At 35.8% G+C, this 19,051-nt stretch overlaps 2 protein-coding genes across 2 annotated transcripts; both read left to right on the forward strand.

The window, feature by feature from the left end:
* The first annotated feature begins 2,976 nt into the window (after positions 1-2,976).
* Positions 2,977-13,350, forward strand: LOC145575992 (endoribonuclease Dicer homolog 2-like). The gene is made up of 23 exons (XM_081633777.1): positions 2,977-3,093; positions 3,429-3,534; positions 3,988-4,168; positions 4,345-4,458; positions 4,652-4,786; positions 5,290-5,374; positions 5,493-5,557; positions 5,675-5,812; positions 6,043-6,171; positions 6,253-6,385; positions 6,559-6,655; positions 7,592-7,787; positions 7,951-8,111; positions 8,496-8,714; positions 8,815-9,041; positions 9,172-9,446; positions 9,538-9,989; positions 10,090-10,193; positions 10,445-10,641; positions 10,770-10,979; positions 11,112-11,519; positions 11,715-11,993; positions 12,759-13,350. Exons 2-23 carry the CDS (start codon positions 3,464-3,466, stop codon positions 13,104-13,106), a joined length of 4,224 nt encoding a protein of 1,407 aa, XP_081489903.1. The 5' UTR covers positions 2,977-3,093; positions 3,429-3,463; the 3' UTR covers positions 13,107-13,350.
* Positions 13,351-14,457: 1,107 nt separating this feature from the next.
* Positions 14,458-18,359, forward strand: LOC145574261 (peptide chain release factor PrfB1, chloroplastic-like). The gene is made up of 7 exons (XM_081632013.1): positions 14,458-14,702; positions 15,086-15,157; positions 15,695-15,915; positions 16,204-16,407; positions 16,800-17,015; positions 17,445-17,631; positions 17,948-18,359. The coding sequence occupies exons 1-7, from the start codon at positions 14,519-14,521 to the stop codon at positions 18,244-18,246; spliced, it is 1,383 nt and encodes a 460-aa protein (XP_081488139.1). The 5' UTR covers positions 14,458-14,518; the 3' UTR covers positions 18,247-18,359.
* The last annotated feature ends 692 nt before the right edge of the window (positions 18,360-19,051 follow it).

The raw sequence follows: 19,051 nt of genomic DNA on the forward strand, positions 1-19,051 counted from the left end.
ATCACGAAGCAAATTGCTAGAAAACCACAATGCTAATATTTTAGCATCCGTCATGTTATTCCTTGTACAATTTAATCATTCTTAAGAATAAAAATTGATTGATTGATAAATTATGTATAGTACTGCTTGTACAAAATTCTTTGGTGAGAATTTATTCTATATTTTGTTTGTTCATAGTTTCATACTATGCAGAAAAAGTTATTAATGACAAATAATGTAAACGAGATTCAATCATTCTATGAGTATTACTATTGTAAATTAAGTATACCATATTTTAGAATTTAATTATCATTTACACAATTGATTCCTCCTTTATACTAGATTGCAATTTTAGTTAGTCGTGTTTTAAAACAACATCGTATGACCTTTTTCATATTTAAGTATAACCGTATAATAGAGGTGATCAACATCGGCCTGGCCTGCTAGCCCGAACTGAAAATAAGGCGGTTTGGGACATTAGGCAAGCCTAAAAGCACCTTTATTTTTTTATTTTTATTATTTATTATTTTTTTTAAGGTAAAAATCCGATTTTGGCTTGAAAAGCTTGCTACTCTTTTGCGGGTTACACACGAGATATTATGTTAATGCTTGACTTGGCCGAAATTTTGATCTATTGTATAAGTATGACTAATTTAACTTCCTTATGCAACTTAATAACTTATTAGAATGTATGTCATGTTTCGCCAACATAATTTCTAATTTCGGATTGGGCTAGGCCCAACTTCAGGCCGATATTTATGTCCATGTCCTACCGAAGATCGGATTGGGATCATCTTGATCACCTCTAGACATGATGAAGATCAAGTGGGCACTATATGATCTGGAAAATTACTTACATTAAATCTTTGCGGATTGTTAATAACACAAGGGATACGTTGCAGTTTAGATTTTATTCAATTATCCAAATCAATCGTTCAAGATCCATACGCATCATATGGGATATTACGAGATAAAATTAATAATGTAGACATGTATTGTTAGAAATTAAACCAAAACAAGAAGTATGTTTAAGTACATAAAAGTAATTAATAAATTAATAAATGAGAAAATATTTGACCAATTTATAACTCAAGAGAGTTTGAGTTTAAACAAAAACCCTCCATTTTTAAACATAACCAATAGATGCCCTACTAGTGTTTTCTTGTTTACACTTGTAGTTCCATCTTTTAGAGTTTCTTAACTTTCTTTGTCTTCTGATTTCTTAAAAGTATGTTCATTATTTTTCCTTAATTAATAATCCTATTAATAAAGTGTACTTGCGAAGACTACACTAAGACCGAGTTGACTCAGCTAGCCTTTGTCACACCTAAAGATGGGCACGGGCCGTGCCCGTGCCGCCGCGGGCCGTGCCTGGCCGTGCCGGGGTGGTGCCCGTGCCGTGCCGTGCCGTGCCGGCTCCGCGGCGTGCCGTGCCGTGCCGTGCCTGGGATTGGCACACCCCAGCCCACGGCACGGCACGGCCCACGTGCCTAGCGGGCCGTGCCGTGCCGGGCCGCGGGCCAAACCGTGCCGTTTTTATTTTTTTTTTTATTTTTTTTTTTTCTTAAAAAAAAAAATAAATGTTAAAAAAAACGAATTAAAAACAAAAATGCATATAATAAAAAAAAATACTAGTGCGATAATCCGAAAACACAAAAAATTGAAGAATAACTTATTTTATTATATGACGGTAGCCGACTAGCCGGTACGAATATACGATAATTCAATAATACAAAATTACAAAATAAGTAATGATAATTAAAAATCGTACAATAGTGTATGAATATTGAATAACTTCATTTATTATACGGAATACGAAGTTCGATAATACAAAAAGAATACAATAGTGTATAATGTAAATATGTAATCATGTAATTATTATTGGTCGTCTTCGTCTTCGTCTTCATCTTCATCTTCGTCTTCGTCTCCTAGAGGTTCAAGTTCATCCGCCAATTGAGTGGATTGAGAACTAAAAGAAGTCGACGTTCCTTCATCGTCGTCGTTTTGTGCATAAGTACGATCTTGAGAACGAGTTTCGGCATCCAACCAATCCTTGAAGCAAACACACATTTCAAGTGTTTCGGGTTTTAGTCTTGTTCTTCTATCGTCTAGAACTCTTCCCGACGCACTAAAAGCTCTTTCGGAAGCAACGGAGGAGACTTGGATAGCAAAAATATCACGAGCCATTGACGACAAAATTGGATGTTTCACGGCTTGTGATTTCCACCAATCGAGGATGTCGAGGCCAAACTTCTCTTCATCGTCCATGCCTTTCATGAAGTCGTAACTTAAGTACATTTGCAACTCCGAAACATCGCTTTGAGTTCTCCTAGATGATGATGATTCTGTACCTGAATACTTAGACATCAAGTTAGCAGCTTGTGCAAATAAACCTTTGGTCCGTTTACTTACATTTTTGGATGTTTGAGAAGGGGCAAATCGAGACACGGTTCCATATTTACTTTCATAAACATTATATAAATTAAAAAACTCATCTGTCACCTTATTCTTATGAGGTATTTATAGGGGATTTGGGTGGGAAATGGGGTGGAAAATATGGCCGTTTATAGCTGTTGGAAAACGGCCATAAACGGCCATATTCCAACGGCTAGTGGCACGGGCCGTGCCGTGCCGTGCCGTGCCTGGCCGTGCCGGGCCGTGCCTAGCCGTGCCTAGCCGTGCCGGGCCGTGCCACGTGCCGTGCCGGCGGGTCGTGCCGGCGTGCCGGCCCACGTGCCGGCCACCGTGCCGCCCGCCGTGCCACGGGCCGTGCCCGTGCCGGTCCCAAAAAAGTTGTTCACGGCACGGCCCACGGCACGCCGGCGTGCCGCCGTGCCGTGCCGTGCCGGCCACCGTGCCCGTGCCGGGCCGTGCCGGAGTCGTGCCGGGCCCGTGCCGCCCGCGTGCCGGCACGGCCCGTGCCCATCTTTAGTCACACCACACTCTCCCCTTTAAAATGTGTACTACTTCTTCAATTTCATTTCAATACTAGTAGTACCAAAAGAAGAATCAAAAGAGTCAGATTTTTAAATTCTGTTCCATCATTCAATTTAATGTTGATGATTTCCAAGTGCAGAAGTTGAAGAATACCCAGAATTTGAATTTGTGTTAACGGTTAGTATTTTGCTAAATCTTTGCATTATTTATTTATCCATTGATTTTTTTTTTCAACCTAGTAAAAAAAAAAAAAACCCATTAAAATTTTTCTTAGTTTTTCGTGTTACATTCATGCATTTTGTAATTAAATTGGTAATTTTATCTTCTGGGTAATTGCGAAATTTTTAAATTTTCCAAGTAATGCATAGATCATGAATATTTATTGGTAGTTTGATCATAGAGGGTTCAAAAAATAAAATAAAAATTGTCATATCCCTGTTTTTCGACATTCTGAAATAAATCTGTGATTTTGGTTAAAAAATTTGTGGAAAGATTGATTTTTTTATTTTCAGGTTAAAGAGAAGAAGGACAAGGAGGAGGGCAGACAATGGGAGCAGTGAGTATGGAGATTTGTGGGACCCAAGATGACTCGTCTGCCGCTCTTTCATTTGCAAGAAGGTAGTTTACATCTCTTCAATTCAATTATCGTTGCTGTTGTTGTTGTAAATTCAATGCAATTTCTCTATGTTTGCTGTTTTCAGCATATATAGATTTATATTGTATGTGATGATTTTTGGTTAGTGCTGTTGTTATTGGGGTATTTTCTTGAAAACTTCCATTGAGATTGGTGTTAGTAGCCCTATTGAACAGGGTTGTGAAAATTTGTGTTTGGGCTGGGTCGGGTCGGTTTCGGATATTGATTATCTAGTTTTTTTTCGACTTTGGTAATAAACCTAGTTCTAGACTAGATTAATGAGGATTTTGGGGTCAGGTTTTCGTGTTGGGTCAGTTTTTGATATGCTTAGGTTGCTTGTGTGCTGATTTTTTTTTGTAATGTTTTATATGTTATTTTTATATTTTTTGGCTTTCTTAGTAATTGTGACTTTGAACTTCAACTGCTTATAATTATAGCTACCAGCTTGATGCTTTGGAGAAAGCCATGAAGCAGAATACTATTGTGTTCTTGGAGACCGGTTCAGGGAAGACATTGATTGCGGTCATGCTTCTTCGTAGTTATGCATATTTCCTTCGCCGCCCTACACAGTCCAATATTGCAGTCTTCTTAGTGCCTACTGTTGTTTTGGTTAAACAAGTATGGTTTATACTTTTTTTTTTTTTTTAAAAAAATATATGTATCTACATAAGTATTACATAAGTACAATGATTTAAACCGAATAGAAGAAACTAGTTTTAGTGGTCTGTATAAGTACGACTCGAGTTGCTCATTGTTATGTTTCCATGGTTCTCTTTCCTGTCACTATTGATTAGCAAGCCGAAGTTATTGAGCTGCATACTGACTTAAAAGTTGGCAAGTATTGGGGAGACATGGGTGTTGATTTTTGGGATGCTACTATTTGGCAGAAACAGCTGGATGAATATGAGGTGAGTCACTTGTACCGTTTTCAGTTAACGTGGCATTGCTTAAGAGGATGAGAAAATGCATTACTTTGATAAAACGTGGCATTGCTTAAGAGGAGGGAAAGCGGTGTTATATATTTGGCTACTTTGGAGTTGTGCTTTAGCTTCACCTGATATCATACTGGGATGAATTATTAGATTGTCTTTTGTGTTGTAGGTCCTTGTGATGACACCAAAGATCCTGCTTGATGCTTTGAGTCATACTTACATCAAACTGGACAAGATAAAAGTTCTGATATTTGATGAATGCCATAATGCCAGGGGAAATCATCCCTATGCTCGCATCATGAAGGTGACTATGCATGTCCATCTACTAATTATTACAGAAGTTGCTGTGTTGCTTTAAACTCTTAAATGTGCTTCTGGATGTTTCTTTCTCCTTTATCACTTGCTGTACCTTATGTTTTCGTTCTGTAATGGACTAATGGGGAACCTATGTAGACCTCTAAATTTATCGATTAATGAGCTATTAGCTCTTTAGCTGTAATTGAAATGTTTATAAACCAACTGTGTGCATAGAGAAAAGAAGAACGAATTAGCTCTAGAATATTATTTCGAGTGGCGCATAATTTAGCAATTTGTTACCGTGCTCTTTTATTTTCCCAATGATATTGTACATTTGCACCTTTTATAATGGATTTCAGTTAATATTGGATCTAAGGTTATTTTTTCCTTCCCGTAGTAATGGATCACATGTTCTTTGGGGGGTGTATATCTTATTGTTCATGGGAAATTCACTTTATTTTGTATGAGGCATGCAATATAGATAAAATTATGGAACCTCTTATACTGCAGGACTTCTATCATCAACAAATGCATACTAATGACGTCCCCAGAATTTTTGGCATGACTGCTTCTCCAATCAAAGCGAAAGCTAAAGGTGAACTGTAGGATCAGTTTGTATATACGAAGTATAGTTTAGGACAAGTTGTACTTTTTACTGTTACATTTAGCATGCTTGTTCTGGAGACTTTAATTTGATTAGTTCCTGCTTGTAGGTGCGTCTGACTCAAATGGTTACTGGAAAGATATTAGTGCCCTGGAAAACCTCATGCATTCTAAGGTTACTGCTCAGTTATAATTATTAACCTTGCTGTTTAGCTTTGGAGGCAGCAGCTTTTTGTCCATTCCATTTCATTTTATCTTATCATATTTGATGAATGCTATCTCTAAAATGAAGGTCTATACCAGTAATAGCGAGGCAGACTTGGCTGAGTATGTTCCTATCCCAAATGCTAAGGCTCAGTTTTATAATGAGGATGGTCCAAATGCATTGCAAACAAGTCTGATCAATGGCTTGAACTCGCTGAGAGAAAAGGTGTCATTTTATTTATTTATTGTTATTTTTTTATCTTCTAGTCATCACATGAGTTGTGAATTTGGTTTATTATTAAGAATATGTACTATTTGGTGTATACCTGATTTTAATGCATGACTAATGAACTTTATTGTTTACTTCTTTGTAGTTTTTTTTTTTTTTTTTTTTTTTTTTTTTTTTTTTTTTTTTTTTTTGTCATTGAATAATACTAATGCCATATTCACCTTCAGCACATATCTGCTGTTAGAAAGTTGGGTGCTGAAGCATCGACAGAACTATCTATATGTAACAAATTAAAGAAGCTGACCAATACTTTCCGGTTCTGTTTGGATGAGCTTGGTCTTTGGGCAGCAATAAAGGTATATCATAACTTCGCATTCTATTGTCTTTTGGAGATGCTGGTAACTGTTAAGGCATCTGAAGATGTCCTTTGATATTAGGCTGGAGAAATTGTGTCTTGCAATGAAACCGACATTTTCAGCTGGGGTGAATTGGATGTTCGCGCTGAGACGACTATAAAAGCATTTAATTCTGATGTGCATAATATTTTAGCACCCCACAACCCATCTGGAGGTATTTATGTTAATTTTTTTTTTATTCAAACAAGCACCATTTTTTTTTTTTTTTTTCATAATTTTTTTTAACATGCTGCTTCACTATATATATACGGAGTATATAATATTTTCATTTTGTTTTTGGTCAATATCTTTAATGCATTTATTCATCGGCTATTCTTTTACATTTAGGCTGCAATTGGTCAATCTCTGATATAAAGGCAAATTTGGATTCCAGAATTATATCTTCAAAATTATTGTGTCTAGTGGAATCTCTCCTTCGGTATAGGTGAGACTTTGCGATTTCCTAATATAATTAATGTAGTCATTTGGAAGACAACATTTTAGTTTTTGGAATTATCTCTACCATTATGATTTAAAGACATCCACACCCCCCCCCCCCCCCCTCCTCTCTTTTTTGGGTGGCAAGATTGGAAACTATTGTAATATACTTCATATTTTGGTACCTGAATGAAAAGGTTAAAAAGGTTCAGGGACTTTTATGGAATAGGATTACACTTTGGGAACTGGCCCACCATCCACCTGATGTTGCATCTAGAAACTGAATTCCATCAACTTTCTTTTTTCCAAAAGTACTGAGTTCTCTTCTGAGTTCTGACAGATTGTCATCAAGGCAGGGAACTTGAAGTATTATTACAAGGATTATCGAGCAAAATGGTGCAATAGGAACTATTGTTAAGCACAAGAAAGAGTCATTACTGAGATTTCAACAAACTTTACCCTTTTTTGTTAACCTTGTACATGAATTCTTATTTTATGCTTGTTCGGTTGTTCCCCCTCAATTTACCTGACAAAATTTTATGTTGTTCCTGTTCTTTTTCCCATGGTTAATTCAGAGCTCTTTTAAAAATAATCTACTTACTTTCTCTAATATCTTCTGCTGAAATCATATAACTGGTTTTTATTGGTTTTCATTAATTAGTTGCTGAGTATTTTAACTTCTTACTTAGCTTTTAGTGATTGATCATAACTCATGCTCTATACTGAGCCAAATTTGTTTATATTCTCGCCGGAATTTTATTTTATTTGTTATGAAACATGCAAATAGTTGATTGCTTGTTCAATGACAAGTCTATTCCTTATGGAGAGAGTAAACCTGTTCTGTTTACCTGGTTCCGTATTAGTTAATCTCTGATTTAAATGATTGATCATACTTTTTACTCAGTTGTTAGCTAACATTATGAATTCGGTTTTTGTATGATAGGAGTTTGAGAGATTTGAGGTGTATAATTTTTGTCGAAAGGGTAGTTACTGCAATGGTTTTTGAGGCTATATTGGATCGATTACTTTCTCAAACAAGTGGCTGGAAGGCAAGATACATTGCTGGAAATCAGTCTGCACTAAAGTCCCAAAGCAGGAAGGAGCAGAACAATCTTGTTGATGAATTTCGCCGAGGGGCTGTGGGTTTCTTTCTCTTTTGTATTACCGTTTTTTTTTTTTTTATTTATTTTTTATTTATTTTTTATTTTTTTATTTTTTTTATTTTTAAACTTACATCCTCTGTACTTTGTTCTACATATATGATATTGATTTTGAGTTTATTTGGTTTTTGCTAATATTCAGGTGAACATTCTTGTTGCTACCTCCATCCTAGAAGAAGGTTTAGATGTCCAAAGTTGCAACTTGGTTGTCCGTTTTGATCCGTCAGCCAACATTTGCAGTTTCATTCAGTCTAGAGGTCGCGCTAGGATGCAAAATTCTGATTTCTTGCTGATGGTGAAAAGGTAATTTTTCAATCTTTATGATAGTATATAACATGTTTTTACTCCCTAACCAGAGACCATAAAAACTAACCTCCTCTCCCTCTCATTCCCATCACAAAAAAGAAAAAAGAAAAAAAAAATTAAAAGAATGAAGGGACAGGGGAAATAAGAAAGAAAACTTTGTGGGTAAAGGGAATTTGAATTATCATTGCAGTCGTGCAGCATTACTGATTTACTGGGCATTAATAAGTGATACTAATTTACAGACCTGCTGTTTCTATTCAATTTTAAGTCCCTGATATAGATTGATTTAGCATTTACTGAATAGGATGATTTTTTTTACTGTACACTGAGATTTATGCAAGCGAGATTCATTGTAAATTGTAATTTTTTGATGTAAAACAGTGGTGATCAAGATGAGCTATCGCGCATGAAAAACTATCTTTACTCTGGTGATGTGATGCGCAAGGAAAGTTTGAGCCATGCTTCGCTTCCTTGTCAACCTGTAGAATTCGATGAATTTGATGGGATCTCCTATCGTGTACCGAGCACAGGAGCAGTTGTTACTCTGAGTTCTAGTGTGAGCTTGATATACTTTTACTGCTCACGTCTCCCTTCCGATGGGTTTGTTCCATGAAACTTTGCAATCTGTTCTGATTTATTTGACTTTTCCGTATGTGTTTGGTTTCATACATGTTGAACCATTAGCATTTTGCTTACTTAGATACTTTAAACCTGCTCCTCGCTGCACCATTGATGAGGCTTTGGAGACCTGTACACTACAATTTCCAAATAGTTGTCCAGTGCAGTCAGTTACTATGAAAGGCAATGTCAAAGTTTTGAAGAAACTTGCTTGCCTGGAAGCATGCAAGTTGCTGCATGAGAAGGGTGCTTTGACAGATTCACTTGTTCCTGATATTGTTGTAGAAGAGGGTCTAATGAAAGACACTGGTATGTATTGCTGTACTTAGCACCCATGATTTTTTGCATGTGAGTGAGAGTTTGGCTGGTGGGTCTCCTTTTATTTTTTGCCTCTTGGTGGGCTTGGCATCATGATTTTATGTGTGCTTTTGTGATATAGAGCGTGAACCATATGACGAGGACCAAGCAAGATACATTCCACCAGAAATTGTCGGTGATGGACCACGTTGTTTAGACACATTGACATACCACAGCTACTCAATGGAATTGAAGCAGGACTTTTATTCTGACATTCCTGTGCATGACATAATTGTGGTTTTTAAATCTAAGCTTGCTTCCGATGTTGGAAACATGCAATTTGACATGGAGGTTGACTGGGGGAAAATGTCAGTGGACATAAAATATGCAGGAATGATCAATCTCAGTGATGAACAGGTAAAAGTTCTATTCTTCTAATTGGTGTTGAAATATAAAAAACACATCTGTCTGTTTACTTAAGCTAAGTCTCCATTACTTATGTGGCCAGGTAACTCTTTGCAGACAATATCAGGCTGCTTTATTGAGAGTTCTAAGAGATCGTAGTTTTGATAAGCTAGTGGAATCGTTGAAGGGGTTTTATAAATGGGAGAAAAATGTTAATGTGCCTGTTTCACATTATGACTATATTCTTCTCCCCCGACAATGGGTTCATCGAAGTTCACTTGTTGATTTGGAATGTATAAGCTCTGCATCCTTTTTACGCGATGTTGTTCAAGGTTCCTTCTCTAACTGCAATAAACGCAAGTGTGCACATCAAGATGATGTCTACACCAAGAACGGGTTTTTACATCGTAGTGTGCTGGAAAATTGTTTGGTGTGCACACCCCATAATGGTTACATCTATTCTATCTCTGGAATTTTAGATGGCATGAATGGGAACTCTCATTTGAGTTTGAGTGATGGTACATTAAAAACTTACAAGAGTTACTACAAAATGAAGTATGTATCTTTTTTTTGTCTTTAAACATCTTATAGTTGGTTTCTTTGGGATCATGGGATGCATGTAAGATGGTTAACATGTTTAATGATAATGATTCAGACATGGGATTGACCTGAAATATGAAAATCAAGCCCTGCTTTGTGGGAGGCAGGTTTTCCGACTGAAGAATTACCTTCTAAGGTGCAAGCAGAGAAGGGAGAAGGGTGTGTTATCTATCTGCATTCTGCAATTATTTTCTGAATTTTGATATTATGCTCAAATCCCAAATTCAAAGATTAGTCAAATTACAGTTCAGTTTTCTGAAGAATCACAATTTTGAGAATCACTTTTGTTCAGTTAGTGGTTTTCATGAGGTTCTTCCATTTATTGTCCCTAAAAACTTGATGACTTTATGGAAGCCATTCAATTTTTTAAATTGCTGCTTTCGGCTGATATAGTGTCTTCCATGTTGCAGAGCCAAGTGGTGCTTCTGTTGAACTGCCTCCTGAACTATGTCTCATCATCATGTCGCCCATATCAGTTGCTACGATTTATACCTTTTCATTTCTTCCTTCTATTATGCATCAAGTTGAAGCTTTACTACTGAGTGCCAACTTGAGAGGCATTATCTTGGATCACTGCATGCAAAATGTTTTTATTCCAGCCACCAAGGTTCTTTCACATTTCTTATTCAACAGATTATATTTCCACTCAGCACGAAATATTTATTGTGTCATCTTTCTATTTACTGTTTTATTGGTCCTGAGTTCCCTTGATTTGTCAATTATTTGCTTTAACAGGTTCTAGAAGCAATTACAACTAAACGTTGTGAAGAGAGATTCCATCTGGAATCCCTTGAGACCCTTGGTGATTCGTTTTTGAAGTATGCTGTCTGCCAACAGCTGTTTAAAACTCAACAAAGTAATCACGAGGGACTTCTTAGTATAAAAAAAGATAGAATTATATCTAATGCTGCACTGTGCAAGCTAGGGTGCCAACGCAAGATTCCGGTAAGAATTGTTTCGTTACCTAATAGATTGTATAATATTCCCATATTTGCTACTTTGATAATGATGGTTGATGATGCATAAGTTCCTTTCTGAATGTTGGGGTTTAATTTTTATATGAGTTGATTCATGCAGGGTTTTATACGTTATGATTCCTTTGATCCTAAGAATTGGATCATACCCGGTGATCCTGGAGACTGTAGACTAAAGAAAGAGTTAATTTGTAACACCTATAAGGTCTACAATGGTGGAATACGGAAAATCAAAAGCAAGAGAGTTGCTGATGTCGTAGAAGCACTAATTGGAGCATTTTTGAGCTCTGGTGGACAAGTAGCTGCTTTGATGTTTATGAACTGGCTTGGTATAGAGGTGGAACTTTCCTGTATAACATACCAGAGGAACATCCCTATAAATCCCCGTTTGCTAGTAAACATTACACATGTAGAGTCCATTTTGAAGTACTCATTCAAGGACCCCTCACTGGTAGTTGAAGCACTTACCCATGGTTCATATATGTTACCTGAAGTTCCTCGTTGCTATCAAGTAAGTTTACACTTGTGCTTTCTAAGCATTACTCTTCTCTCTTTGTTTTTTAGAAATTTTTGGACCATACTATCTGGTGGTGACTAATGTGGATGTTCCTTACTATGATCTTCTAAGCATCTTATACTTATTAATTTTAAATTATTATTCAGTTTTGAAAAGGACATGTTTATCTGAAAATGTTCTCTTTTGCAGCGTTTGGAGTTTCTGGGAGATGCGGTGTTGGATCATCTGATCACAATTCACCTTTACTCTAAATATCCTGATATGTCTCCTGGCCTGTTGACTGATCTAAGATCGGCCTCAGTTAATAACGAATGTTATGCTCTATCTGCCATCCGTGCTGGACTTCACAAGCACATACTTCATGCTTCGCAAATCCTATACAAACAGATGGCTGCTGCTGTTGAAAGTTTTCAGCATTTATCTTTAGAGTCAACATTCGGATGGGAGTCTGAGACAAATTATCCCAAGGTGGGTTGCAAGAAATGCCGAGTTTATGTCTTGTTTATGGTCATTAAACTTCTATATCTTTTACATGCTTCTGTTTTTCTTATGTCTTTATGTTTGAAAAGAGGAAATGAGAATTGAGGAAATGACCAGTCATGTTGTGCTCATATGGCCTGCCCCCTTGCGCATACTCACCTGCTTATAGACAAACTTTTAAATAAAACGGATGTTCAGTAAATCGTTATAAAGTAATAATATAATGCGCAAAAGTTACACTAAAACGCGCAAAAGTGACTCTAACATATATAAGAGTTATTTATGCTTCATTGATAAATTTGACAAAAGTGACACTAAATTTGATAAAAGTGACACTAAATTTGACAAAAGTGAACCCGATGTACAGTAAATTACTGAAAACCGGGTGTATACAAAAGTGATTGCCTGCTTATATTTGATTGAGTTTTTTTTTTTTTTTTTTTTTTTTTTTTTTTTTTTTTTTTTTTTTTACTGGTTCACTGATTTTTAAATCACATAATCGTATCTTTACAAGATTTCGGATGATTGCCTAGCAGCAGATTAGAGGGGTAAATATCTGTAGTTCCTGTATTTGACACTCTTTTTTCTGAACCCATAACTAGTCCTAGTTTGGATTCTTTTATAGCAGATTTATAATTTTCATTTGGGTGCTACTGTGGTCGATTTCTTTTTTTCTGTCACAATTGCTTTTATGATGGATCCCTTATCTTTTATTTGAATTACTCATTGGTGATTTCTGGTTGAATAATACAGGTCCTAGCAGATATAATAGAATCTTTAGCTGGAGCTATCTTCGTCGATTCTGGATTCAACAAAGAGGCTGTATTCAAGAGTATATCACCTCTTTTGGAGCCCCTCATCACTCCAGAAACAATTAAGCTGAATCCTGTGAGAGAGCTAAATCATATATGTCAAACACATCATTATGCTATGAGAAGGTTTAGAACTTGTGAAAACGGTGTGGCTTCCATAACGCTTGAGGTTGAAGCAAATGGCGTTGTACAAAAACATACATGCACTGCTTCTGATAAGAAGATGGCCAAAAAAATTGCCTGTAAAGCTATCCTCAAGTCCCTAAAAGAAAGCATTATAGACTTATAAGCTTCTACAGTTTTGCTTAGGGAATTAAAATGGGTTTTTTGTTTTTCTTTTCTGATGTTTAGTGATCCAAACTAGGGAAGAGTACATGAATGTGCATAATTTAGTTCCCATATGTATGTAGTAAGGCTGCATGAAAAACTATTAACCACCTACAACTCATATTTTATAATAATGAAATGAAGTTGATTTATGTTTTGAATTTTTTTTTGTGGCCAAACAAAAGTTACTTGTATATACTCAGAAGTTTAATTTATTTGCCCACTATTTACACAATTTTATTTGACTACTATTTGTGATTTATACTTCGTACATAACAATAGGTAGACATGTAGCTATGTTAGATCTTAGCAAAAGCGATTTTTTTTTTTAATTTTTAATTTTTTTATGAAGATAATCCTATATTTTTCTATAGTATGGTGCTTTTGTGCCTGTGATAGGCAAATCAAGTAGAACAATCACAAAATTAAATAGTACTCGTACTAGGTACTCGTACTAGGTAAATAAAAAATTGGTTTGTTTAATCTCAATCCAACCTCATGGGGCTATTCACTTATACGGAAAGGTAAATCTAATTTGTAGTTTATTAAATATAATGATTATAATTTTTTAAGAGTTACGGAGTATAATTGTACGTTGTCAAATGTGAAACTCTACTGGAAAAAGAAAAAAAAAATGTTAAGATGATTTACCTTTGTAAAAAGGTTTTTATTTTGGAAATTTTGACTTTTACCACACAAAAAATCAAAAAATTATTTTTTACCACCAAAAAAATTTCTAAAAATTGTTTTTTACCACCTAACGTCAAGAAAACCGTTAAATCTAACGGTTTAAAAAAAAAAATTTCGAATTTCGTGCACAAAACATGTTCTTCATAGGTTTAGGGGGGCATTTTGGTTTTATAGGACCAATTTGAGGTTAGAATTGACAAAAAATGATCGAAAATGCCTCGTTTTGCATGTTCACGCAAATCGAGGTATTTTTAAACACGCAAAACGAGACATTTCCGATCATTATTTGTCAATTCTAACCTCAAATTGGACCCCAAGAACCAAAATGCCCCCCAAAACCCCTAAAGAGATGTGTTTGACACGAAAATTGAAGATTTTAAAAAATTCCATTGGGTTTTTGACGACAGGTAAATAAAAAATAAATTTTTTTATTTTTTATTTAGTAGTAAAATAAAAGTTTTTGAAATTTTGGTGATAAAAAAACCTTTTTTTGATTTTTTTTTTTGTTGGTAAAAGTCAAAATTTCCTTTTATTTTTTCATCAAAAAAATTTGACAATTGGTAAAAATGAGCTCAAACGTTGTCGTTTAAAACCAAAATAGAATAGCACAACAAAAAGCTTATCCATGATTTATCCCTCTTCTTCTTCCTCCTCTATTTCTTCCTGGGTGAAGTGGTGAGAGCCATGGATGGAACCCTGCAAATTTTCTGCACAAATTTCAAAGTACCCACCTCCATTAAAATGCCCCTCTTTTCTATTCATTCTCCTTCTCCCTTTCTCTCTCCTCATTTTCTCTCTCTTCCCCAAAACCCCACCTTCTCTTTTTCTTCATACCTTTCTATGCCATCTCGCTTCCCTCCTTCTTTTGGTAATTATTTCTATCTTTTCTTTTTTTTTTTCTCTATGAATTGAATTGTCTATGTTTATGTATTTTATTATATTTGATTGAATTTATAAATTGAATTGCTTTGGTGGGTTTGTATTGATTTCTTTAGCTGATGCTTCCTTTTCGCATAAGCTTTGTCTATGTACTGTTGTTGTAGTAATTTTTATGCCTCGTTTGGTAGGCGGTAATAAATATGGGTAATGATGAGAAATGTATAGTTCAGACTGTTATTTGGATCGTTCATTGATTGAATAATGTTGGGTTTTTGCTTGAATCTCTAACTTTGCTGCCTTTCATTTTGTTTGATGTTATAATGTTATCTGAATGTGTTTATTTTGTGTGTGTATGTTTGAATTTGAATGTAGTTCAATTTGCAACCCCAGATAGTCAATTGAGCATTGAGGTCGGCACTGAAACCAGTGAGTGGGCAATGCAAGGTATGTGACATATATCTGATGTTATGATCAATTTCTTAATATGTAAGTACAGAATCATAAGTTTAAGCTTGTGATTGTTGTGAGTCTTGTGACTCATTGGTAGATTTCGATGGCACGTTGAACATAAAGACTGAAACAAAAGAACATAAACTCCAATGAACATACCATCATTTAGTTTATAGCTCTTATGTTCATTGGATTTACTTTTCATGTTCTATGATTTAAGGCTTGGAACGTTGAGTCATTGATCATGGGCATTGTTATAATTATAATTAAGATACTCTCATTCCCATAATGTATAAGTTGGAATTTTCTTGTGTTAACTCTAGGTAGGTATTGCACATTATTGGTTTAGATTCGAAGTAAACTAGATAAATTATGGTATTATGTAAAGCTTCGTGTGAATATAATTCATAGAGGAAAAGAGGGAAGGAAATGGAAAGAGAAGTAGAGGTGAGGGATGGAGGAGAGTTAAGGAAATGGTATCACGCCTCAATAACATCAATGGTTTATTGTCTTAATTTACTTTGCGTGCAGATTTCTATACATTAAGAAAAGAGGTAGAAAATACAAGTAAACGTGTGGAAGAGATTGTAGTCTCTGCTGGATTGCAACACTTGGAGAAAGAGCTTGCAGCATTGGAGTCCAAATCAACTGATAGCACTTTGTGGGATGACCGTGCTAAGGCCCAAGAAACTCTTTCGGCTCTCACTGATGTCAAAGATAAACTTAAACTTCTCAAAGATTTCCAAACACAGGTCTCGACTCCCTCTCTCCCTGATCCATTCAGTACTAAAGCGAACTTGATCTTATGAAACTAAAAGACAATATATCCAAGGGAATCTTACATGTATTAGTCTGCAAAGCAAACCAATTAATGCTGGCACTTCTGTCTGAAGAGATGATTTCACCGGGAAAAAAATTACATAGATGTTGAATCACACTGCATGGCTCATTGATACCACAGAAACAAAATGTCAACCATGTCATGTTATTTACGTATTGCTGATTTTATCTGATTTATTGGTTTCATTTATTTCCTGCAGGTTGAAGAGGCAGAAACGATAGTTAATCTTACTGAAGAGATGGATTCTACTGATACTGCACTTCTTCAAGAAGCTGCCGGCATTATTAAGGAGTTGAACAAAGCACTTGATCGTTTTGAGTTGACAGAGCTTCTTTCTGGTCCTTATGACAAAGAGGGTGCTGTTATTACTATCTCAGCTGGTGCTGGTGGGACTGATGCTCAGGTATGCTAATCCTTTTAACTGTCTAACACATTTTTTTCTCTCCATATATTGGGTTTTACACTTTTTTCCCCCCCTATTTTGTCTGTTTTTTCCCCTTGGAATAGTGTATGGAAGTTCAGTAACATACTTACAATAAAAGATGACTGATTGATGAGTTGCTTTATAGTACGTTAAATCGGCTCGTGAATCATGTAATTCATCTTGTTCCTTCTACTTATTCTGCACATGAGCTAAGTGTTTGAATGCAGAGCTCGTAAATCAAAACCAGTCAACTTATTACGCTTGGACCTTCTCCTCTGTCAAACAAAAATAATCCGTCGATTATAATATTAAGCTAGACCAGGTTTTCGTATTCCAGTCTTTTGTAAATTCTTTGATGTATTTCAGTGCAGGATTGGGCTGATATGCTTCTCAGGATGTATATGAGATGGGCGGAGAAACAGAAGTATAAGGCTAGAGTGGTTGATAAATCTTTGGGAGAAGAAGCAGGGATTAAATCTGCAACACTTGAGGTTGACGGTCGTTATGCTTATGGTTATCTTTCTGGAGAAAAGGGCACGCATCGTATAGTGCGGCAGTCACCTTTTAATTCCAAGGGTCTTCGTCAGGTTATCTTTCCTTTTACATGTCTGTTCTGCATTCAAGGAGACTGAAGTACACTGATTACATAATCATGTTCTCTCCATCCCATATTATAGTTAATGATCTTTGAGTCCATAGTGTCAAACATTGAACTTTCTTTCTCAACTCTATATGTTAGCAATGACTATTTTGTTTAAAACTTTAGTACAATTTTTGTTGAGTTTTATACATCCTAAATTTATACCATTTATATGGACTTGATGGCTCAAAGGTGAAAGTTCACAAATTTTTACCACCAAAGTCCATAGAGGGCAAAGTATACTCAAATAGGGTGTAATAGACTGTTAACGTATGCAATTGGAGTGGTTGTCTGAGTAAACATTAACATTTTATGCAGACAACTTTTCATGCATTAAGCTTAACATTGTATTAGTAAACTTTTATGTTGCATGCAGACTAGCTTTTCTGGTGTTGAAGTCATGCCTCTTCTTCCAGAAGAGTCACTAAATGTTGATATACCTGAAGAAGATTTGGAAATAAGTTTCACTAGAGCTGGTGGAAAAGGAGGTCAAAATGTAAACAAGGTTGAAACAGCTGTTAGAATCACTCACATTCCCACTGGTGTGGCGGTCCGATGCTCAGGTTAAATTCTGCCCCTCAAATTATTTTACATGTCGAATCAAGATAACCCTTTTGCTATTTGTAGTAATTTCTGTAACTTGCAAAGAAAACTAGGCTTGATCCCGTAGCAATCAGAATAGATCCAACTTAAACATCCTTGCAAATGATAGAAAAAGAAAATAGTCTTAATCGAGCTAAATTGGTAGATGACTTAATTTTTTAAAATTAACTACAAATCTACAACTGCTTAATAGCTATGCATGAGGTATCTGTATCCTTTTGTTTGCTTGAAAAATCCATTAATTTTTAATACTAATACTATTGGAGCCATGTTCAGAGGAGAGATCCCAAATACAAAACAAAGTAAAGGCTCTGAATCGATTGAAAGCCAAACTCTTAGTCATTGCTGAGGAGCAAAGGGCATCTGAGATCAAGCAGATCAGGGGAGATGCTGTGAAGGCAGAGTGGGGCCAGCAAATACGGAATTATGTATTCCACCCTTACAAGCTTGTGAAAGATGTGCGTACAAGTTACGAGACTTCTGATATCACCTCAGTAATGGATGGTGATTTAGATCCATTCATTAAGTCTTACTTGAAATATAAGTACACTCAGATGCTTTCAACAAGTAGTTAGAGATGGTTTTGTGTACTTTGCTGATTTGTGGTAGCAAGGATGTCACATAATGAATTTTGTATAACAAGTACCCGTAGTTGGATGCAGATCTTAATGATAATGATTATATATATAATATCTTATATCTTCCGCTATTTATCCTGGCTGATGTAGTGGTATGTGGAGAAGGCTTCAATTGAGTGCTTCCGCAAAATGTATAGCATCTGTTGCCTGCAGTATCATATGCTACATTGTTATCAGCCTAGTTCAAGTACATGGAAACTATTTTCATTAATTCTGAATAAGAGCAGTTAAATGAACTTGAGAGACCTGAGATCTATGCATGATTTTTGACAAAATTGTGGTCTAAGTGTAACTGTGTAAGTTTTGACCACCAAAGTAAAATGTACCGTGCACAACTTCCCCTGAGATGTTGCATAATTCATTGTCAAACACAATTGCCAAGTGAAAACAGTCCAGCAGAAAATGCAGCAACCAAGAGCTTACAAGCTGAACTCCTGCGCAAATCAACTATCCCATAGGGTGCAATACTTTGATCATTGTGGTATAACAATTGTATCAAAAATCAACTACAGGCGAGCTAAAGCATGAGTCTTAATGCGGCATTAAATCTGAAAGCCAAGATCATAAAACATGATACCTTAAGCAACAAAGAATTCCTGAAGATTTCAGCTACTAAAAACAGAGTATACCAGACTATCAATAACAACCGTACAAAGTATTTTAGAGGAGGACGCTAGGAGTGTGGCTTTACCGCGTCTAGTCCCTCCGTAGCCTAGCTGTGCTTTTTGTTTCGTTTTTTTCT

This window comes from Chenopodium album, chromosome 13 (genome assembly GCF_948465745.1).
Source record: "Chenopodium album chromosome 13, dcCheAlbu1.1, whole genome shotgun sequence".
In the NCBI taxonomy this organism is placed as follows: Eukaryota; Viridiplantae; Streptophyta; class Magnoliopsida; order Caryophyllales; family Amaranthaceae; genus Chenopodium; species Chenopodium album.

Bases quoted from the DNA above. Each gene is read 5' to 3' on its own strand.
- LOC145575992 (XM_081633777.1), top strand. From the start codon at position 3,464: ATGGGAGCAGTGAGTATGGAGATTTGTGGGACCCAAGATGACTCGTCT. The intron at 5,375-5,492 runs GTGAACTGTAGG...TCCTGCTTGTAG, and splicing joins AATCAAAGCGAAAGCTAAAG to GTGCGTCTGACTCAAATGGT. The intron at 5,558-5,674 runs GTTACTGCTCAG...TCTAAAATGAAG, and splicing joins AAAACCTCATGCATTCTAAG to GTCTATACCAGTAATAGCGA.
- LOC145574261 (XM_081632013.1), top strand. From the start codon at position 14,519: ATGGATGGAACCCTGCAAATTTTCTGCACAAATTTCAAAGTACCCACC. The intron at 15,158-15,694 runs GTATGTGACATA...CTTTGCGTGCAG, and splicing joins CAGTGAGTGGGCAATGCAAG to ATTTCTATACATTAAGAAAA. The intron at 15,916-16,203 runs GTCTCGACTCCC...TATTTCCTGCAG, and splicing joins TCAAAGATTTCCAAACACAG to GTTGAAGAGGCAGAAACGAT.